This window comes from Solea senegalensis, linkage group LG6, assembly GCF_019176455.1.
Source record: "Solea senegalensis isolate Sse05_10M linkage group LG6, IFAPA_SoseM_1, whole genome shotgun sequence".
Classification (NCBI taxonomy): Eukaryota; Metazoa; Chordata; class Actinopteri; order Pleuronectiformes; family Soleidae; genus Solea; species Solea senegalensis.
The window spans coordinates 18600814-18625023 of NC_058026.1; the positions used below are offsets into that span (position 1 = coordinate 18600814).

At 41.1% G+C, this 24210-nt stretch overlaps 1 protein-coding gene across 1 annotated transcript in view; it reads left to right on the forward strand.

The window, feature by feature from the left end:
- Positions 1 to 24210, forward strand: part of LOC122770968 (protein sidekick-1-like) — a 262286-nt gene that overhangs the window by 215700 nt on the left and 22376 nt on the right. Inside the window, exons 23-30 of the mRNA XM_044028205.1 lie at positions 1832 to 1953; positions 2032 to 2147; positions 4026 to 4176; positions 5634 to 5874; positions 6090 to 6205; positions 9606 to 9792; positions 11192 to 11290; positions 16201 to 16395. Coding sequence (XP_043884140.1) covers positions 1832 to 1953; positions 2032 to 2147; positions 4026 to 4176; positions 5634 to 5874; positions 6090 to 6205; positions 9606 to 9792; positions 11192 to 11290; positions 16201 to 16395 — 1227 coding nt within the window. The remainder of the gene's footprint in view (positions 1 to 1831; positions 1954 to 2031; positions 2148 to 4025; positions 4177 to 5633; positions 5875 to 6089; positions 6206 to 9605; positions 9793 to 11191; positions 11291 to 16200; positions 16396 to 24210) is intronic.

The window sequence follows — 24210 nt, forward strand, 5'->3', positions numbered from 1 at the left end:
ATTACATTTGGGTAAGAATCTACCCACTGATGATATCACCAAAAATAATCAAGTATTCAAGAAATCCCCTGCTCTTATAATGGGCAAAACTGCAAAAAAAAAATATCTCTGTCAAAACGTATATGTGTATGTAGGATTAGACACTCGCCAATTAAAGTTTTATTTGGATCTGATCCAGTTTTCAGATTAGTCTGCAGTTTGTATGTCTCAGCAGCATCTCAACAGTTCAGGATCATTTTTGTAATCCAGAAAGTCTAGAAAATGTAAAAATGTCAGGTGTTGGTATGTAAAAAACAGGTGATAAAGCCCTTGTTCATTATGTCAGGGTTCAAACTTGAGGGTTACATTTCGATTGATCAGACTTACAATAGTAAGTTTCGTCTTGGAATGGGCGGAATATTAAGGTCTTGCTTGGACTGCAGCACAAATCGGATTTGTAAACATATCTGATCAGAATCTGATCTTCCTGACAAATTGTTCACATTATATATCGCAAGTGATCAGATCCGATCTTTGTGTGTCCACACCGTCATTGTCGAGTTACACAAGTAGCCTGAACAAAATGAACAAAGGGTTACGACATAAATGTGTGCCCGTTTCTGTCTCGAATGGTTAAACCATTGTCTTTCACTGTGTCGATCATTAAACACGCCTCCAATTCACTTCCCTCTCTTCGGATCTACGTTACTAACGTTCGTTTGACTTGCGCTGCAAGTGACGCAGAAGACCCTTTGAAATCCTATCTGAGCGACTGAGACGTCCAGATTGAAACGGATCCGGTCAGACACACCTCCATATGTGGTTTACAACAGCTTTGAAAAAATTGGATCTTGAGGTGTTTTGTTTAAAATGTCCAAACTGCCAAAATATCAAGCTAGGTCCAATCTGGATATGCTTAGAAATCCGATTTGGGCTGCGGAATTCCTCGCGTGCTTCTCTCCTCACTAAGCGGTCGTGCTTCTCAGGCTGCCACGACTGTTCAGCAGCATTACCTGTTTCCTGTCACTCATTATTTCCACAGAGGTGGAACAATGTTAGAATAAGAATGGGTCAAAGATAATTTATGAGGCTTGCAGCCTACTCAGACATTTATATGCCTTAAATGGACTTTAGTGGACTGTGCATTTAATTCACCTCTCGCCTCCACTGGCGTTCAGATTTATCCCATGTATTGTATTTGCCAACCTCAGGAATATGAAATAAATTGCTCTGACAGAGCGAGAGATGCAGCTGTAGCACAAGTGCCTGTGCTGTAGTAAAATGACTTTCTTTAATCTCTCTTTGGCCAGTCTTTTAGTCGCCATAATAGTTCAAGAAAGTATTAGAGGCAATCTTGGCTCGCTCCTGCTCGTTTGTAATGAAGTCATTATTATGACATTGGTTCCATCCTTTTCTGTTCATTTATCTCATGAGTCATGTTTGTCACTTTTGCCAGATTAAATGTATTTTTATCCGTTCATGGAAAAGTCACAGAGTGTATTTGTTTTGTTCTCTTCCTTTTGAGCCATCACTTTGAAAACCACCACACTGTGATGGTGCAGTGTTTGTTCTGGTTGAAAATAAATATGTGTTCTGTGTTTGTTTCCCACCTCGTTTCTATAGCACCAGCAACAGAGGTGGTTTATATTTCAAAGAATTTGTGCCGTACTATTGAAACATCAATAATGTAGTGCAAAGACTTTTTCATTTTATAAATAACATTACTGCATGAGCAACAACCCGACAGATTTTGGTCATAAATTGTTTATTTATCAGTAGAAACATGACAGTGACCTCCCTGCAAAATTCTCAAAAGGTTTTTATCTTGTTTTGTTTTGTTTTCTGTCTGTAGAACTTCCTGGAGCACCATCCAATTTAGTCATCTCCAACATCAGCCCTCGGACAGCAACACTGCGGTTCCGGCCTGGTCCCAGCGGAAAGACAGAAATATCACGATGGATTGTTGAAGGACAGGTGCGTGTGCTAGTGTTTGCTCTTCCTCAGGCACATCGGGGAGGGGAAATGTTTTCTCACGCAGAATTTTATATCCAGGTAGTAAAGGAGGATGGGAAGGAGGAGGACACCTGGAGAGTTGTCTACCAGAAAGACAACCAACCGGATGCAGACACACTGGAGATCCCTGACCTCACTCCATTCACTCAGTACAGGTAAGCAGCACAACACAACAGCGCGGTCACAGGCGCACACTCGTCTAACGCTCCTCCAGTTTCTGCAGTATTGCAGCACTCGGGTGACGGTAGATAAATCACACAGACATTTTCCATCTGAGATTTTTCCGTTTGTCAGCACCTTCACGGCTGCTACATGCAGATCCTTACTACACCTCCACTTTAAACCCAGCTCCAAAATTAGCTGAAAGGAAGGAGAGGGGATGACGGGGGATGAGGGAAGGGAAGACACAAATGCATAAGAGACGAGGAGAATAAGAAATAAAGTAAATGAGGAGTGTCTATAATCCCAGCTCAAGTAAATGTGGTCTGTTGCCTCTCTGAACAGCTTCTCCCTCTCCAATTCTCTCTCTGTATGTCTATCTATCTGCTGTATTTATCTGTCTATCTCCGCCTCTTGCTCTTTGTGTCTTCGTCTTCATTTGTAATAGGATTGCAGTGTGTGTGCACACTCACAGGGATTATGTTGTGACAAGCGACACCACTGGGACATTAGATGAAGTGATGCACTTGTCGGTCCTTTTCATCCCCCCCGCTTTAAGTTCCTCTTTACACCGCGCTCTCAGTCGTCCCAATGCAGGGACGAGAGCTCATAGATGTAGGGTCTCTCACATGCACACTCACACTTTTTTTTTTTTGTCATTCACACCCACGCTGAAGCATGGATGGATTTACAAGTAACAAACGCTCTCTTGTGGCTGTGTATCTGCGTGCGTGTCAAGAGGTCAGCATTATTGTGTCCTTTACGTTCTCACTGAAATTTGATTGAATTCAATTCAACAGCCTTTTTCAAAGTCCTCTCACTCAGTGGCACCTCAAAGATGCCACTGACGTTCTTTTTTTATTTATTTAGAGAGCAAAAAACTCAAATATCACAAATTCCTTCCTGGGAAGTGTCAGTAGAATTCTTGTTAACCTGTTACTTGTGCTGTCTTGTCCAATAAGTAAGTGGATTGCTGATAGGGCTGTAACGACTCATCCATTATTAATCACTGAGTGTTTTTCCAATCATTAAAACAAGGTCACTGATTTTTTTTTTTTTTTGCTACTTATATGTGAATATTTTTTTCTTCATTTAACAAAGAAATCATTACATGTGAACAATATTTGGTTTGTGGACATTTTGTTGACATTTTATGTACTGAACAACTGATTGATTAATCAAAAAAATAATCAATTGGTTATGGAAATAGTGGTTGGATGCGGCTCTACTCTGTTGCTTTGGTTTTTACCACGCAAAACTTAAACATTCATCCCATAAAAACTGACCTCAGTGTCCACCTTTCTGTCCGTTCGACTGCCATTGTCAGTCATTTTAGCAGGTCCTTGGTTTTGGTTGCTTATTAGTGACACGACAGAAGCCCCACAAGGGACTTGGTTAAAAACAACTGTGTTTTTCAAGCAACAGCCCCAAACACTCACCATGAAACATTCTGTTTGATTGGGCTTTCTTAAAAAGCGACTCAGTTTTGTCCTTTTTTTTTGGGTCATGTTTTGGCGAACTTCCTGGCTGTCCCCTCCCTCCTCCCTACATGCCCTCATTAATGCATTTAGTAAAGGAGCCATTTATTCACAGACAAACGGCGTTGCCTCACAAGCTAAGTGGAGTTCTGGCTCCTGTTTGCATAAAGTGATGTAAGATATTCAAAAGGTTTCCCTTCAATGTATTTTCAGACAACTGAGACTTGCCAAACGCTCTTCATCAGTAATCACTGTCAGAACACAGAGCTGTTTACCCACTCATTTTACTAAACAATTTCAGTAACTTTAACTCAGACTTTGGATCTTCCTGTTGAGCCACAGTTGTTGACAAATATCAAATGGACTTTAACTTTGATTTATTGTCTTCTCCACCAGGTTCAGGGTGCAACAAGTGAACATTGTCGGGGCCAGTCCTATGAGCGCCCCCTCCAGGCTAATTCAGACGCTACAGGCAGCCCCTGACACTTATCCCTCCAACCTCACTCTGCTGTCTGCTACACAGAGCAGCCTGCGCTTCAGCTGGAAGGTACTGAAGAAAAAAAAAGAAAAACACACACAGAGAGAAGCTGTTACACAGCTTGAAACTGTGCTAATTTGACTGATGGGGATTTTCTTTATGTTTCTTTGCTCTATGTGTGTGTGTGTGTGCGCCAAAGTGCATACATACAGCAGGACCGAACAGCTTGAGTGAATGACAGCCTATAATCATTGTCTCTCCTGGTTATCACTGCTAAAACTAATCTGTCACACTTCCCGCTCACCCTGCGGACCACTAGCAGCACGAACTGCAATATAATTCCCCCCTCACTGTCTTTGCTTTTTCACTCTTGTTCGCTCCCCCCCCTCCCCCCTTCTATTATAACATAAATGGAGGGCAGAGTATTTTCCATTTAAGAGCTGGAATGAGAAAAAGAGCCTGTCAAATCAGACACAGACACTGAGGCACTGTGCGCTACCTATGCAGCATGCTAATGGGATTTTACCTGCATGTTAGTGGCCAGCCTGAGCTACATTGTGCTAGGTTTTCTGCTGTAGTGGAACCATCACAAAGGTTTTAGCTAAGGCTATTATTCTAAGCTGCATATTAAGGATAATAAAGCTAATGTGACATTCTGTATTATGGCTCCTAAATGCTCAGCTGAGCTAAATCACTGGGGTATTTAAAATGACTGGGTGTCTTACTTACTTATCTGTTGCACAGCACAGAGCATCATCAGTGGAATTCTATACTGTGAGCAAACTAAGCTTTCTGTTCAAATGTTTTTCGGACGGAATGTATTATGACATAGGTGGTCACGGGCAGAGAAGATGAGGGGAGAGTCAGGGGGAGACAGGAAATGAGAAAGACGAGTCAAAGAGGGCGACAGCGGGTGAATAAGCCGGGAGAAAAACCTGGAGAGACAGAGACCGAGAAGAGGGAATGTCAAAGAAGAGAAAATTGTAAAAAGTTTTTTAGGATTTCATTTAGAGTTTGACACATCACACATTCTTGGAAAATGCAAAAACGCTTTTCCCTCACGAGTTGCACTTATGAGTCTTTTTATACGCTATATGCAAGACTTCACCTTGAGATGCCTCTTTATACTGTTGGGACCATGTTTCTTTATGAGGAGAGGAACATTTTATACTTGTCATGCAGACAGCAGTCTAACAATACATAATATACACAGTACAAATCCATCATACCCACTTTGTCACTGTTATACCAGCAAGCTAAAATGGTTGTGTTTTTATTAACAACCACTGGAGGCTAAAAAGTATAAAATCTTCACATATTAAAGTCTGCTTTGTTTGTTTATTTGTTTTGTTCAGCTGTGACAGGGTCCTACTCTGCTACCAATAATAACTTATAAGCACCTAAATTATATTCATATATTTGTATTGTCACCTGAGTTTATGTCAAACAAGATGGATTAAAGTCAAAAGACCTCTCTCTGATGGGCTTTTTTCTTTTTTCTCCCCCTCCCCTTTGTTACTGTCCAGCCTCTTCCTGAGTCTGAGTACAACAGCAGCCCAGAGACTGTAGGCTACCGGCTGCGGGTGTGGAGGACAGACGGGCAAGGGGAGGACAGAACCGAGGATGTGGAGGGAGCTCGTGGAACCACTGAGACCACAGTCGAGGGTCTGAAACCCTGGTCCCAGTACCAGGTGCAGATACAGGCCTACAACTCCATAGGACCTGGACCCTGGAGCAACACCGTCGCTGCAAACACAGCAGAATCTGGTACAAAGCACCACAGACCTGATTTCCGCCTAATGTTTCCAACAGAGCAAACTTTTCTCTGCCCTAAATATGCTCCCTCTGTTCCAGTGATGGAGAGATTGACGGAGAGAGGGAGCAGGAAGGGGATGAGATGATTTAGATAAAGTCAGTGGTTGTTTTTTGAGAGTGAAGCACTCAGCTGTCTCTTTCTCTCTCTCGCTGTGTGTGTTCTCTAGTTCCGTCTGGCTCTCCACTTAATGTGACTGCTGAGGCAGTGAGTTCCACCCAGATCCTACTCACATGGACTTCTCTTCCTCGGGCACAGAAAAATGGAGTCATACTTGGATATAAGGTATTTAATCACACATACACACACAGAAAACTCTATTGTGGTCCTTTCACTTGACCCTCTCAGCCCATTATCATTTCCCCCAACACCTTTACACACAGTTGCACAGTGGCATGGACACACACGTGTCTAATAGTGCAAGCATGATGTAACACCCTGTAACTGCTCGAGTTTGTTCTTCTTCTTTAAAAGCATCCAGGGTGAGGGTGGGAGTGTATGGGCTCATACATTCAGGTGAATAAGGCTTTAATGTTTAATACACTTTCTTGAAACAGTGTGTTGTTGTACAATAGCTGCATTATATATTTATGAAAGAAAGGAGAATAATCCATAAAGCCTTCTGGTTTCATTTTGAGGAGTTTTGTTTTGAACATGGCAAGCCTGAACTTTTTAAAGCTTACACACACTCTGCATTCTGTGTTTATTCACATCCAGACTTAGAATCAACACACACACAGTATTACCTTGAAATCTATCAACATTTGCCAAATTAAACCTCATCCTGTCTGTGTCTGTTATTGTCACATTCTGATGTGCAGGCTTCTAAAGAAAAAAAAAAAGGCTGGATAAATATTGTAGAAGTGGAAGGTGATGCCATTTTTACACCAGTGCATCACTTAGTCACAGTCACACCTCTCCCTTTACACTCGCTGTATGTTTTTTTGCAGACTCCCACGCAGTTTCCAGGTTTTTTTTTCGCTCTCTTTTTTTTCTTTCTTGTTTGATTTTAATATCAAGAGTTGACAAGTATTCATTTTTTCTCATCCAGTGTTGTAGCCTCCCTCGACATGTTTAGAAAGGTAGATTTAATAAAGAGAAACCTTCTTCCATATCGTTTTGCTTTGTTTTCTTTCTTTTTTTTACCAGTACAGAAAGACTGAGACCATTAGTTACAAACACGTAACTTTCAAAGTATTTTTAAAATGTGCAAAATTCAGGTCATAAGCACATCACACTCCCCGTCTGTGTGTTTTCTCGTGCCCTCGTGAGGATCACGCCGAGCAGCAGGCCTACCATCTACCACCAATCTACCACTAAAAGCCGAGAAGTGGCTGCCAGCAGCAGCTCTTCAACACTCTCTATCCCCATGTACATGTAATTCTCCAGCCTCCTGCCATGTGCTACTGATTACTATTTCTGTTTTTAGACACTTAAGAGATGACATTTTCTTTCAAAATGGTCTCAAGTGAGGCAGGGGGGGTTCTTGACACACATTCAAATTGGAGCCTGTTGCCACAGGAGGTACAGTGTGTGATTTCTTTTTTTTTTTTGAGTGGGCACTAATTTTTTAATGAATGCCTCAGTTAAAATACGGTCATGCTTTATTGCTATTTTTAACAAATTCCACATAAAAAAAATTAAGTAAGTGATGAATTGTCCATGTTTGGTGAATGTGGGTGGTTTGTCATTTTTAGATGATTGACACATTGATTATGTCTTTATTCGGCAAAAAAGTTTGTAGAAATCCAGTGACTCTTTGTCACTGTTGTTGATTTCCGTGCCACTTTGCTGCCTATTCAGACAACCAGCAGCTATGGAATATTTGTGGCTTATGCTATATCTATTTTTAGTTCTCCTTTCAGCTCTGTTTTAGTCTCCGCTAAATCCTGAGGGGAAATACCTGCCATCATCAGCCGTTAAATGCTCCATTATGTTCCCCAGGTAGTTGCTAACTTTGTTTACATTTTATTGTCAGGTAGAAGGCACAAAAACAAACAAGTTCTTTGCACATCTATTTCCAGAGACAGGTGTGTGGGAGACTATAGTGACAGAACTCAAACTACACTGTTTTGTTTTCTTTAGACCTCCATCAGGCAATTGTTTGGAAGTGAAAAGTAGGCTTAAATGGGCATGTCTGTGACCGCTGACAAATCACGTTGTCACGGGTGCCACAGGTGTAGTGTATTTTAACAAAACAAACATTGTTATACAAACTACATCATCTTCAGTGAGGATGTCCTGCTTTTTTTGGCCCACAATCCCAATTAGGGTTTTTTTTGCCAGAGTACAGTATTTTATTTTAAATTGTCACTGTTAGGAAAGTAATTTAGATTCCTGTCTGAAGTTTGGAGAGAAATGAGATAATGACTCCTGCTGTGAGGCTGCAGGTACCGCTGAGAGGCAGAGAGAGAGGGAGAGAGAGAGAGAGAGAGCGCGGTGCTGTCACCTGCTCGCTGTTAGCTAAACCAGTGCTGTGTTTGTATACAACTGTTTGTATACATTACACTGTGACCGAGATGGTGAAAATAACACCTGTCTTCATTTTGAACAGGTGGTTTAATGGCGGAGCTTTTACCTTATATTCTGTACTGACTCAAACAACTGTTGTGATTGTAAACTGGAGTTAGAGAGTTACAGGTTTCACCCACTGTGTCGTCACAATCCTGAGTGAGTGTTTAAGTATGCAGAGAGGACAGAAGATCAAATTCTGGTCCAAATTCCTCAATCCTGGTCCTGGGGACCCACTGCCCTGCATGTTTTAGATGTTTCCCTGCTGCAAAAGCCTGGTAACGAGGTGTGTTGCAGCAGGGAAACATCTAAAACATGCAGGGCAGTGGATCCCCAGGACCAGGATTGAGAAACACTGAATTACGGTATGATTGAGGTGAGGTGATGGGTGGGATTGCTGGTTTCTGGTCTGGATTGAGAAATCCCTAATCTTCAGTAATTTGTGGAACAACATTTTCAATCATTCAATCCCTTAGGAGTAGGGCTAAGGGAGTATGACTCCAGTATGCCTGTATTTTGTTTCAGTATGGCTTGTCATGGTCGCCACCTGTTCAGTACCACAAACACTTAGTGAGCAGATGTCATGATGATCATTATTCCCGCATGTTGTGCTTTTGTGCACACTGATCCTTTGTTTCAGTCGCCTCGTAATGTGTGAGGCCGCAATGGCTGCGTATTATAAAAATCCCTTGTTTGGTGACGATGTTGTGGACTTTTGGTTGTTTTTCCCTAAACACACCTTGTATAAAACCTGCACTATGAAAGCATCTGTAGTGCTGTGTTGTGCTGTGTTGCAAAACAATTGCTGACTTAAATTTGCTGAGCTCTGCGAAACCTTTGGGAACGGTGTATATGACTGTCTGTGGGTTTATCACTAAGTGACCTCCTTGTTAGCAATGTCAACGCTTCAACACAGTCACACAGTTCTTGGGGATGTTTGGAACAGGCGGGGTGAATTCAACATATTGAGAGTTTGACAGGTGAACTGCTAGTTTGTTTGCAAAAGTAAAAATATAGAGCATCACCAGCTTAATCCTTGAAATCCAAGTCATTAGAGTAATAAAGAAAGAAAAACACAAGATTTATTTAATAGAGAATTTAATTCCACATATTTAACCACTTCTTGTCAGCTATTTGTGATTGTGTGTGTGTGGATTTGTGTGTCTGTGTTCAGGTGTTGTCCAGTGAGAAGGACTCGGAAAGTCCCCCCAGTGTTCAGTTGGTGAAAGGAGAAGGGAATGTGTCGCTGCTCCTCAGGAGTCTCCAGCAATACACAGTGTACGTGCTGCAGGTGCTGGCGTACACACAGATCGGCGACGGCCCGCTCAGCAACCCCATGCTGCTTCAAACCAAAGAAGATGGTAGGACCTCTCTCTGTGTGTGTCCATGTGATCGCTGACCTCTCTGTCCGGCGGTTTGTTCAACACTTTTGCCTGCTTCTCTCCCCTGTAGCTGTTCTTCCACCACTTCACTGAATCATCCACCAGGCTCAATTTACCCATCAGACCCCAGCCTAAACATGCATAACACACAGTGTGTGTGGTTGTATGTGTGGGACATTTTGTCTGGGCCCCAAAACTTTAAAGGGTTTTTTCAGGGTGAGACATGGTTTTAGGGTTAGGGTTAGAATTAGCATTAGGTTAGGGTAAGGGTTAGAGTTAGGCACTTAGTGGTGATGGGTACGGTTAAGGTAAGGGGCTTGTAAATGCTTTATGTCAATGATGTATCATCACTAAGATATAAAAACAGGTTTGTGTGTGCAACAGTCGTATTAAGGATCCTCCATGGATATATTAACTGTATAAGACCTGGATAAAGCACTGCCCTTTTGTCTTTGTTCATTCATATAAGTTTTCATATCAGATTTATTTTCTGGGCTTTTTATGGCCTTCAGGAAGGTTTTACAAATATGAAACTCCATGAATTCAAAATATACAATCTAAAGATCTATAAATGTCTATGTCCATGTCTCGAAGTGTCCCGTGAACAGTTTTACAGGCGTCTCTTTTACTATTGTGGTCAATGGGAAATGTGCTTTATGGGCCGCATTAGTATTTTTGTTGTTGCAGTACCATGAGTGGCCACTGGAAAAATTGTCTTCAAGGTTCAATCCAGTTCTCATAATACACCCATGGGATAACCTTAACCATGACAACTATATGCCTAACCCTAACCCTAAAACCAGGTCTTAACCTTATCCTCATTCTGTATGGTTCATAAATTCTTTTGGGTCCTCACAAAACTACACATACAAGGACACACACACGCGCTCATGCACGCTCATCTGCTATCAAACGGTGTCACGTTTAAAAGATTTTCTCATTTCAGGATGAAGTAAGAAATGGGGAAGTCAATTCCAGGCAATGAATAATGAACCTCTGAAACTGTCTGTCATACTTAAACATACACACACACACACACACGCACACACGGTCACGCTGACATGTATTTGGTGGTGTGGAACACGGGCCTTTATCACAAACAAAGACAGAGTCAGTGTGATGGATGTTCAGAGAAAATTACATTTTCTATTTTGTGTCTTTTAGAAGTGCCTCTTAAATTTGTATGTGTGTGGAGATCACAAATGCCTATACGTCTTGTCTTGCTATTAGAATATATTCTGTGTAAGAGCCTGATGTTGCGACGTTCTTTTTTTCTCATTTCATCGCTTTGAAGAAGTTCCTCTGTGCTTCTCTTCATAAATAAGTTATTATTCTTTAATGCTCCTGCCAACTCCCTTCTCTAATTTTCTCTCTCCAGTCCCAGGTCCTCCTGTCAGGATGATGTTTCCAGAAGTTCGATTGTCGTCGGTTAGGGTGGTTTGGCAGCCACCCACAAACCCCAACGGCATCATATTAGGTACGAAAGCATACACACACACACACACACACACACACACACAAGAAAGCAAATATTTTATAATCACATTTAACTCATAAGCTAAAGTTTTATGCTTGTAGTCACAATAGATTTATTTTCAATTGCTGAGGGATAGAGCTGGGCGTACACAGGGAATGAGTTAGCAGTTTTAAACACGTGAACACACACAGAGCTACACACTCACACACACACACACACACACACAACTGTGATCTTTCAAGGGAAGGAAGGAAGTAAAAGGCGTAAAATGGGAAAGAGCTGATTCTGTATTTAGCTTTCAAACAGGGGTCAGCTCTTTCTATCCTCCACTTCACTGCCAAGGTTTGTTGTTATTTATGTTCATTTGTGTGTGTGTGTGTGTGTGTGTGTGTGTGTCTGTGCGTGTGCCAGTCATCAAGATCGTACCTGGGAAAAAGGGCTATTATACCTGCTGAAGCAAGACAGCATTCCTAATGCATACATAAACACATATATAAACACAGAGAGGTCCACACATAAAACTTGTTTCTGAAACTGAAGGGAACAGATAGAACAGATGAAGGGACACAATCGACAAAGAGGCGAGAAGAATGTGAAAGCTGCTGAGCCAGAAAGAGAGAGAACAGACGCGAAGGGACAAGAGCGGAGATGTATGGAGGTGAGCAGAGGGACAGAGTGTGTGTGTGTGTGTGTGTGTGTTGCACACAATAACCGGGTGAGAGGTGTAGTATTTGTCCTCTCAGTGGGGGAAGAAAGCGGGACAGTGTGAGTGATGTGTGACTGTATTGTAAGCAGGAGGACATTTAGTGCGACATCACTCTGTGACAGGGGAATGAGTGGGAGGGCGAGTCTCTCTCCATCACCGGAACACACAAACTGGCTGTCCTGCTGTGTCCTTGCTGCATGAGTGTGAATGTGTGTGTGTGTTCTCATGCAGATACAAATAACTGTGTTGTCCCAATTTCTTCTGCTGCTCATGACGTCCTTATCTCTCCATGGGTTTTTAAAGGGGACATATTATGCAAAATCAACTTTTTAACCATTTTAATACTTATATTTGGGACTCTGGGGCCCTACCAGTCGCCAAAGTGTGGAAAAAGAATACTCAGTCGTGTTTTCGTGGTCCCCCTTAGTGTAAGTATAAGCGATAAAACACTCGATGTTGAATTCCCTGCGCTTATGACGGCAGCATGCGCATTTCATCGCGAATGTTACCGCCCCACCAGTAAGTTTACTTCGCGAGCTCCACCTTAGCTCCACCTTGTCCCTGCGAGAGTGCAGGCGAGGGAGGAAGAGCGGTATTATGTCAACGCGGAGGGACAAGTGTGCTGTTGTTGGCTGCACAGTGGAGCACAGTGTTTTACAGAGGATTTTATATATGAAGCTAATGTGCCGGATAAAGTCGCACCATTTCACATCAGACAGCGGCCAGCGGTCGACGTATTTAGTCAGGGGACGTATTTCACCGACGTACAAACACACACATTGTTAAGAAAAGGTCACACAGAGCTCATAACTGACCATTCTGACACGTCCTAATTAAAATATTTGTTCAGTACGCCACCGCAGTTCGCCAGCGGCGAGCAGCGAGCTGCCTAAACTGTCGCTGTATGTGTGAGTGCCATCACAGGAACAGACCTCCAACACATGGATACTTAGGGACCGCACTGCTGATCGCCAGCTCGCCGGAGCACCGGAGCTGGTCAGCACTGGCGATCAGCGGTGATGATCAGCGGTGCTGTTCCTAAGTGTTTTTAACTGATTTACAGTTCGGCACTGTTCGGCTCGATCCTTATGTAGGACGTCTCTTCCTGTGACGGCACTCTCGCTGTTTTCTGCGCACGCTGCCATGTTGATATTGTCAGAGAACTAGTGGAGGGAGGGGGAGACTAATAGAGCTATAAAGCGCTGTAAAGAGGACAAATCAGAAACCCCCTGTATCCCATTTCCATGCAACATCATTTTGTATACGCAAAATTGAATTTCCTCCCAAAGCCATGGCTTGATTTTGGACTCGAGCTTCGAGAAAGATTAACCGGAAGTCACACATCTCTCGTCACAAGCAAACATCTCGTGTTTTACTGTCCATGAAACGACGCTCAGTTTGACTCTGCCATGTCTAATAAGTGAACTCTGCCATAGCAATTTCAATGTTTTATGTACTGTACGAAAAACTATAGTAATGACTGTGTTGGATCATGGAATCTCCAGTGTATCGAGACACAGGGATCTAAAAAAGTGTGGACAAGTAATTATTTCTTATAAACTTTATGAAAAAAAACATGAAATCTTAAAAAAGATCGTAATAGTAACCACAGGAGTAAATTAATAGAGGATATCAAAATAGCTATTCTTTTTAGCAGCAACTAAACTGTTCCTTTATTATTTTTACTTTACTTTTCACTGCTTTAGACAAGAAATGGAATATTTAAATACATATTTCCTAATAATAATAACAACAATTAAATGAACTCAAGAAATGCAAATACATGGACCCTTAGTGCTCACGCGGCACGGATCTGCTCTCGGTTAATTGCAGCGGGAATAACACACAACTCCTCACATGGACATCCTGGGGTGTGTGTGTTTATAGGTCACGTCTTCAGGCTTAACAAAATGTGTGTTGTTGAGTCAAAGTTTTGATTTATTTTTATAGTTTTTATGAAATTAAATGAAAATGAAAATACTTTTCATCACGTTGTCTGTAGCTTGTGCTGAGAAAAAAAAGGATATAATGCACTCTATGTTTATTGCACATTCTTATAGCCTTTGTATACATGTTTTAATATAGTGATGGAAAAAAGCAGCCTCAATGCTCTGTGTTGTAAGAGTTCATTAAGATCACAAGAAAGTGAAGGGCAGCGTGTTATATATAATATTTTTTTTCAAAGAAAGCGAAACAGGGATTGTACATAACCTGCATTACAGCCTTAGTATAATTGTATGCATAGATTATTTGGCAAAGCTATGAAAGGAGATGTGATTCAACACAGTGTCTTGGGGTGTGAGAGATGAGGCGGTGGATGGACAGAGTCACGGCTCATTGCTACCTGTTGTTGTTGCATGCTCTGCTCTGGCTGTCCCCTGCATTTTATTAAGAGTAACATTTAAGTGCCATTGTAGCACAAAGAATCCACAGCTTTTTAGCTCAGGCAGGAACGTTTTCATCAATACAGACAAGGCCAATGAACACAGAGCAACTAAAAAGCCATAAAAAGAAGGTATTTTGTATGTAGATCGGTATTTTGGATGCCTTTTAGACAAGAAACGGTGTATGTATGTGGTACATGTTCAGTCTTTCTGTAGAAGAAGGCAGATGGGCTGTTTTTCCTGACTTGACACATCCACTTTGTAATGGAGATGTAGCTTCCTGTGTCTGATAGCAGCGACGTGCTAATGATATGCAGTACAGAACGCAATGAAGTGCTCTGACCCAAGTCGGGATGCAACAGGATTTGTAGTGTAGCTGTTACGCAATGATCTCCCGCACGCTGTGTTCTCATTAACATACACTCAGACGAACTAACAAGATTATCAGACGCACAACCGGATTATGTGCCTTTGACAATTTCACTCTGAGCAGTTTGACGCGACGTCATTGCGGTGTGATTGTGTGCGTTCCGTGTACAACGTGATCTTCACATGGAGGGCCATTGAGAATGGCCAGTGGCCTGTGAAAAGCGGGATCGGGGGCTCAGTGGATCACGGGAGTGCACGTGTTGAAGTGTGGCGGTGCCGTTACATGGACTGCTGCACATGAGACAGAGAAGCAGACACAGGCTGCGCACACCACGGGTCACTGCCAAGGGGAGAGAACGACAATAAAAATGTGTGCATGTATATAGCATTGTCAGTTTATGAGTGTGTAGTGCTGTTCAATGTCAGGTGTCCTTTTCTTTACAGTTGTGTGTTTTTGGGTTATATTGTCCCCTTCAGAGCAGGTATTAACATCTTTCCTGAGAGTTCCATTCACAAACGGGCAGCTGTTGGCGAGAACAAAATTATGTTTTTAACGAGTGTACAGATGTGTCTGTTGTCAGTGTGTGTGTGTGTGGGGGGGGGTGGGCTGCAACTATTGATGAGTTTCGTGATTAATGAGTGTGTTAATTATCTTCTAGTTTCGCTGATTTATAGTTTGGTCTATAAAACGCAGAAAATGCTGTAAAATGTCAAGTGTGTTTCCCAAACTTCGAATTTATGACTTCCTGAAATGTTTTTCTTTTCTGTCCACAAACCAAATTTAATTTCATGCAGGAGCAGAGAAAACATTTAAAAGGATTACATCACAAAAATGTTTTTATTTAATAACAAAAAAAACTCTATTGCAGCCCTAGTGTTTGTGTGCATCAGCACAAATAACCACTAAATCACTCACTCTGCTGTAACATGAAATAATAAAGTTAGCAAGAAGAAATCATTTGTTGATCAGTATTTTGCGCAATGAAAAAAATTTATATCTACATCTGCGGCAACATGAGTATGAAAACGTGAATGTTCTGACTTTAAACTCAGAATTCGGAGAATAAAGTCAGAACTCAAATATTTTTTTCCTCTGTGGCCCTAATCCTCATCCATAGAAACTAAATGGTCTGCAAAACCTATATATTTTGGAATCGGTTCAATATCGTGCATCCCTAGATCAGTTCACTGTGTTTGTATATTCAACAGAGCTGAACATCTTGAGAAATAAGTAGAAATAATTTAATAGTTTATGTATGATTTCTGGATTGTATTAATGTTTTATTGTTATTCATTTTGATGCCTTTGTAGTATAGAAAACTCAAACTGTTTCTAGTCTAACTTTGGTCGTGTGATCTGAAGTAGGCCACAAAAAGACAGGACGGGATATTCACACACACCAATATTTATGTCCTCCAATTGTGTCTGTCTTGACTTGTGCCCCTCGCCAGGATACCAGATCTCCTACTGCCTCGACAGCAGGGACCCTCTGCGCTGGACTACAGTGGAGGTGGGCTCCAACGCTCGCCAGTTCACCGTCACAGGACTTTCGCCTGAGCAGACGTATTTGTTCCAACTTACTGCTCGCACCGCTGTGGGCTGGGGCGAGGGACAGGAAGCCCGGGTTATTACCACTGAACGTAGAGGTAAAGGACACGCACGTACATTTCCATTTCCATTCATAGAGGCTTTTATCTAAAGTGGCTCATAAATGGAGAACAAAAACACAATCTTTTGTACCTTTTAGTAAGCACTAAGTACGGAATCTGTTCAATCAAATGAAATGTTGAAGATAAGGTGAAGACATGCTCTGAAAGTGCATGTTAGGATGTCAGGGGTGTTTGGGGGGGAGGCGTTCCCAGAGGAGACGGGTCGTCAAGAGGTAGGAAAGGAGATGGATTGGAGATAGAGAGGGTCACCTCTAATCTGATACCATTTAATAGATCATTCCAACATCAGGGAACCACAAACAGGAACAGTCTGGACTGAGATCAACACCAGACAACAGTCCTTGGAGAAACACAGTTCTCAAGATGGATCTTAAACCAGAATAACTGACTAAAAAAAAAAAAAACAACCTCCGTGAAAACTTATTCTCACTCCAAAAACGGCACTTGTGCAATGTACTTAATTTATAAATTTGAATTGTGTTAGTGCAGTGTTTCAGGAAACACTGCACTAATACAAGTAATTCATCAGAGCACCTGTTCAACAATCATGCATTTAAAGACATAATCTCATCCTTGCAGTCTCCAATTGACTCCCAGTGTTTGTAACCATAGCAGACTCATTAGGCTAATGACAAATCATTTATAAGAAACAGAACCTCGTCACATATTTCAGTGTTGAGCAAATGAATTAATGAAGACTTTGTGACTGTGAGCACAGTGACCACCTCCACTCCTCATTCATTTCAGGAATTTACTTAAACTTCTCTCAGTGTTTTCGCCACAGGAATACTAATGCTTTTATTTAGGATTAAAAGCAGCAGTGTATATGTTTTAAAGACGTATTTTGATTTAATGGCAATGCTTTTTGTAGTCGTAATCACGGTGTCTGTTCTCAATATTTCTTATCATGTTATTTTTTTCAAAGAACCAATAAATAGAAAATCCTAGAATATTTAAACACTACAACATACCTCCTAGAAATTAACTAATGTTATTCAGCAGTGACTTTATTAATGTTATTTATTTACTCTGTGCTTTTCAGCATTTTTGCCAATAGAAAACTTCTTTTAGAGGAGACAACCTCAATTATTTTGTGGGCATTTTGTATAAACAGTTCAACTTCAAATGCGAAATTGGATTGAAAACCTTTTTTGGATGCATGACTGTTTCATACAATGTCAGGGTGGGAATTGTGATGATGTACTTAAGACATCCATGCAAATTATAAACAAAGAAAAGTTCAGAGTGATATTCTCCGCTCCAACACCAAAGACTTGGACTTGCAGAATCCATTTTTGCTGAGCACTGTATGTTGGCGCACAATAAAAAAAGTGTGACCTTCTACTGTGTGTGGGACATTTTACATTCAGAATATTGACATTTCTAATCTTCATTGGATTACGAGCTATAGATCACCAGGTATTAGTACACCTGGGACATAATAAAAAACCTCATGAGTATCTCTGAAACTTAAAATGAAATTTAAAAACGGGTACAACTTTTGTTAAATGAATGTGAAGATTTGCACATTAAAACCCCAAAACAAAACATTTTTTGCCAAAATGTTTTTTCATGGCATTCAGTCTCAACAAGCCAAAAATATTTGACTTGACTTGATATTTGTTTAACCTGTCCATAATTAAACCATAAGAAAATGGATGTAGTCCATAGCCAAATAGTGGTCACCAGTAGGACTCTGCCAGCTGTTTAAATGGAAGTCAATGGGGAAATGAGTTTACTTCCCACTTCATTTATAACATCAGTAATAATTTTCCTGATGTGACTTGGTCTCAATTGACAGCTGGTATAATCCAAAAGAATCCAAAAAAAAGCCATTTATAGTTTATTGTAATCCAATGTAATTAGGACCGATCAATAATAAAGTTAGAATTAAAATGATGCAAATAATTTCTGCTCCTTGTATCAGACGCTGGTGTTATCACAGGGTATGAAATGCAGCATAAAAGCAGAGTCAAATATGGACTTTGATAACTTTGACTTTAGGCGAGGTGAAGTAGGCTGAGCAGAGACGGTCGCTCTGCTAAGAGACCAACCTGAAACGAAAGTGTTTTCTCCAAGACAGACGACGGACAGAGAGGATGAACAGCTCTTTATAGTGATGTGATTTTTAAAAGAGGCTAAGTGAGTGCGATGGGAAGTTCTTTTCCCTTCAATTTTGAAACAAATAAAAAGTTAAAGCCTCCTCACATTCAGAGGTCTTCATGCTTTTATCTCATCGCTGTCTAGACTCCTCCATGTCAATCGCTCTCCCTGCCTCAATCAGCTGATTGAGGCAGCAACTAAAGACAGATTCAGCCACACTCCAAGGTTGACAGTTTGCGGCGCGGAGAGATGGGGAGATTTGACTGATCACGACTGACCTGGCTGATGAGAAAAATCTGACTTTATCTGATTATTTCAGAAGCTATTCAGCCAGAGAGAGAGGGAGAGGCAACTGGCTGTGCTTATATGTGGACTCGGTTATACAGGTGCTATTTTTGGCTACACCACATGAATAATATTTGACTGAGTGGTGACAGAAGAAGCGAACATATCAGAAATACTGACAGGTTGCCAAGAAATGGATGCCGGTGCATGGTAAACTGTAAAAGATGAATGCTGCATGAGCTGAATATGTGTTTTATGATCAAATTAACCTGCAGACAAGTTAGTGGTAGCTAATGTGTATTGAAAGGATACTTTTTTTTATGTTTTTTCTGGTACACGGAGAAGGTATTTCCGTGTTACTAAACCTTTCATTGTTTCATGTTTCTCCACCTGCTGAATGCAAAACCCAAAGTTTTCTCGTCTTTTCGCTCTGCACCACCTGAAATGTTTAGCTGCTAAGCGATACCGTTTTTTTCACATGCCAGTCACATCTGGAAATGAATCAGTATAGTACGGTGTGATTAAATATTGTCTCTTATAACAATAGAGCCACTGCTATAACTGAAAGTCCAGTTGCGAGGAGAACTTGTTGTTTTATAGACTGTGCTTGTCTCGAGGTTGGCTCCAAGAGAAAGCTATTGTTACACGCCTATCAGAGCCTCGTGCAACCAAAAAACACGTGTCTTCCATCCTGATTCAAAGAAAATGTGTTCAAGGTCATTAGAGGGAGGATGATTATATGTGTCATCTTGAGGACTGGTCTTCAGAATTGAACGTAGTATAGCATCAGGCTGTGTGTGCACCTGCCTGGCTTGATGTTGCCTCTAATCTCTTTGGCCCAGTATTTTCAAATAGAGTCTTAAAGTTAACTCATCACAGACTTCAGGGCCTTCCTCACTGTTCTCCAAAACAAACCAAAAAAAAAAAGGTTTGAACCTATATTTATTTGAAAACGTAAATGAACACAGCTTGGCTATTATATTATATTGTCTCAGTCATTGTGAAAACCATTTGCAATGTACAATTGCTTATCAAACATGGGTCATATTTGTATTATATTCTGTGAGCAGGGTAGCATAACCGATTAATGAAGACATGTTTGACTCCTGAACCAAGAAGTGTTATCCCACCAAGTGAAATATCATTTTAATAGTCACATACAAAGTTTAGTGTAGTACTGTGGGCTAAGAAATGAAATTTTGGAGCTTTGGTCCCTGATCTCTCTTGTCCAGTTTATCTGTCAGCCACCATCACATTATGAAGCAACTGAAGCACTGATATGCGATGAAAGTACTTATATTTAAATTGAAATTATTCTCCTATGACAACCTGGTATCATGATGTCACATAGTTAATTCAGAGTTCTCAGCTTGTGCAATGCATTTTAATTGGATGGGATATCGTAACATCGACAGCATCATTATCAGCATTTCTTTTAAACTAGGAGTCAGAGGTTCCCTGTTCCACTTCAGTAGCATAATGGCCCATTCTCACTTTGATATAGACAGAATAGCCTAATAGAGATTTCGTTCTGATGATGGTGAAAGGAGCAACCTAATCCCTTGAAAAAGAAAATTGGTTTTCTGAGTGTGCATGTGTGCGCCTGTGTGCGCCTGTGTGGCTACATGGACGTCCATGCATGTGTTACAGAACAAAAAGTGATTCCCTCCAGAGATTGTTGACGTTTGCTGGTGTTAGTCTCCAAGAGTGCGATGATAAGACAATGAACAACATATAGAAGCATTTTAAGAAGGTTGGTGTAGTGCAGGGGTGTCAAACTCATTTTTGTTCAGGGGCCACATCCAGCACAGTGTGATCTCAAGTGGGCTGGACCAGTAAAATAATAGCATAATAACCTACGACCAACAAGAACTTCATTTTTACAAAACATGACATTTCTTGAGAAATATAAGTGCAATTTGAACAATATCATGCCTAAATTTACTATTTACACATCACACTGGATCTATAAAGGCACAAGCATTTAGTCACAGGTATCTGAAAGTGAAAAATATTGCATTTGACATTACGTTTAGATTGTAATCGTAGTGTGAAATTTAAACAAATTCATCCTGTGGGCCGGATTGGACCCTCTGGCGGGCCGGTATGTTTGACACCCCTGGTGTAGTGGTTAGCACTCTTGCCTTTGCAGCAAGGAGACCCAGGGTTTGTAACCTGGTCGGAACAAGGAGTTTTGCATGTTCTTCCCGTGTGAGCGTGGGCTTCTCCAGGTTCTCCGGTGTCCTCCCACACTCCAAAAACATGCATATTTGGCTGTAGGTGTGAGTGTGAATAGTTGTTTGTCCAGGGTGTACTGCGCAAACCCTCAAGTGGAGGATAAAGCAGTAGGTGAGTGAGTGAGTCATTTCTCCATGCACCATTTTTTTCTATTCAGTACCATACTTTAAGGGACGGAGCTGGAAGGTATGAGGAGTCTCAGGTGTATTATGGAAACAAAAAAAGGCATTATTTACCTAAAAATGAAAAAGAAATTAATTTATAAAATAACTAGAAAAAACCTGCATGCACAATATAGGCCAAACAAACACAAAAAGACAAACTCCCATGATAGCAAATACATTTTAATCAAGAGAGAGACTAGTGAAGGAAGGAAAATGCATTTATTACAGATTCAAGAGATGATAGTTGTGAGAGAAAGTTCTAGTCTTCAGCCACCTTTAAGTTTAATTACTCACATATTCCTATAACCAGACCTGGTGTTTAATACACAAACTAGGCACCTCTCTAGATACCAAGGCACCAGGCATCTGGACCTGATACATAATTCTGTGATGACACTTACTTTTCAAATGTTAGGCATTGTCTCAGTTCTCGTCAGATCTGAGCTGTCTTCAGTAAAATCTTTCAACTTCACTCATCATCATCGTCTCACCTGATAATCAAACATCTCCCTAAGAGTTTTTGCTACTTTAGATACAGTTGGGAGCGTCTGCATAAGATCTGAAGTCCAGACACTAGTGATTGGTGACTTGCTGAGCCTGATGAAGGACAAAGAATGATGATCAGGTGAAACTGTGAAGATTTGGTGGTGATGGGGAGATGATTGCAGAATGAGAGAACTAACGCCGCTTTTCCACTACGTGGTCCTGGCATGACTCGACTCGCCTCGGCATGGCAAGCTTTTTTTTTTTGCTTTTCCACTAGCGATAGTACCTGGTACTTCTTTAGCACCTGCTCTGGCAAGGTTCCAAGCGAGCAGAGCAATACTAAAATGTGACATTGGCAGACTGCCGGCCACTGATTGGTCATGAAATACTCCTGCCGAGGAAGTACTGAAAGCTTCTGTGTACAAATCTTTTTAATTAACTTGTTCTAATGATTCAGTTACACTGAAAACAACTGCTTCACAAGTCACTAGTTTGTGTGTGTCGCGTATAAAACGAAGTCACAGCAGTTTCATGCAGCCTTTCTGTGATGACTCCGCCCCTGTTGAGGAGGTACTGTTGAGTAATGGAAAACCAACCAAACTGTGTAGCGTCGAGCCGAGGGGGGACCATGTAGTGGAAAAGCGGCAGTAGTTTTATTCTCATACTTTCTTAAGCCCTTTTTTAACCACTTATTTGTGAATATTTGTGAATTATTTTTTGTCCCGTTCAGCCTATGATTGAGGCAAACAACAGAGAAGCTTCTCTCAACAAACCAGCTGGTCTTGTAGAACTTCACTAATCAACTTAAACAATGCAAAAGAAACTATAAACTGAAAGATGTAATAAATGAAAGCCAGAGTAGCCAAGAAAAACAAACCTAATTTGTAATCTATTCAATTACACATAATACTAAATAACACCAGTTCTCCCAGTGACATGGGACACTTAGAGTCTTATTGGTGACCGTGAGTGATCACATCCTAAACCTACTCCTGGCACCACTAACACAGAGGAGAGATTTAAAGCTCCAGTTAAATTAATGCTAGATTGAATATACACATTTAGGTAATTATGCTCACAACAAATAAACTACTGTACTTGAAGTGAGCAGTGTGAAATGAAGAATGATGCGTCATCGTCATCATTTATGTATTCGAGTGTCTGTGCAATACAATAAATGTCAAAATCAAAGGGAGGTAGAATTTGTCAGTGTGTGGGGATTGCCCACTTGTAGCTGTTTGCGCAGATCTGAACATCACGCTCTCCTCCGCGCCCCTTGCATAGCAATCAACAGCCATGTGAGTGCTAAAAGGGCAACGCTTGTTCTGACAATTATGAGGTAATTATCAGAACATGATCTTTACTGTGGAACAGAACAAGAGGAGAGCAGACAGGGAGACACAGATGGTATCAGGAAAACAAAAGTGGGAGAGAATAGTCGAGTCTTGAAAGGAAGGAAGATTAAGCACATGAGGGAGTAAGTGAGACAAATTTGACTTAAATTACTTGTGATAAGGATGAATGAAGAATGATAAGGCTGGCTGTCAGTGTCAGTGCGCACACGCTGCGCGCCTGTGCATATGCTTGAGAACATAACGTGCAGATTAATTAAACTTCAAGGGGAATTGATAATGCTTTTATTTCTAGACTCAATCAATAACCTGCTGCCCCTGAAATTGAAAAGTTATGCCCCCAGCTGTGTGTTTCTGTGTCTGTGCCCACATGTGTGTGTTCTCCTGTATACTTACTGCACACCTACTGCCAACACAGCCATAAACATCGACTCACAGAGCCATTTTTCTTCTTCTAATTCAATAGTGAATGCAGACAAACACACAGACACTGGCAATGTGCTCAGAATATTGTTTCTTTGGTGCTGCAGCGGTTAGACGCCTCGTTCCGTTTCAACATAGCGTATGAATGCAGGGCAACAGTCACGGTGGTGCATGCATACGCGATGTAAATGAAGCCACTCATGCTGTTTGCAGCATATGGACCCTGATCACAATTAATTTCAATGTGTACGGCTACAGATTGGAGGGAAATGAGAGGACAAACGCAAATGAATGAGAGGAGAAACATGTTGAATATAGCTAATACACGGGGCAAAAGCACATGCATTATACATTTACATAACCTGGTCACAGCTGTGATGTAAGCCACTTCCTCCGACCATTCCCCCAATCTAGGTCTCTCTCTCTTTAAAAAAAGTAATTTCTTTGTCATGTACATGTGTACATGTCTGTAAAACAATTCTCACATGTATCCCTGTGTATGACAAAGACAGATGACTTGGATTGATCATTGCTTTTTTTTATCCTTTATTCAAAAATATTGAAACTCACTCAAAGAACTCAACGTAAGTTTAAAAATGTGTTTCTGCTAATCAGAAGCTGTTTCTCCCCCAGTGACGATTGCTCTGAGACACCAAAGCTTCCTCTGAAAGGTCGTCAGATATCCTCTGTGTCGTATTTACATGTCAATACTAAACATGAGCTAGAACACTAGTCACTAG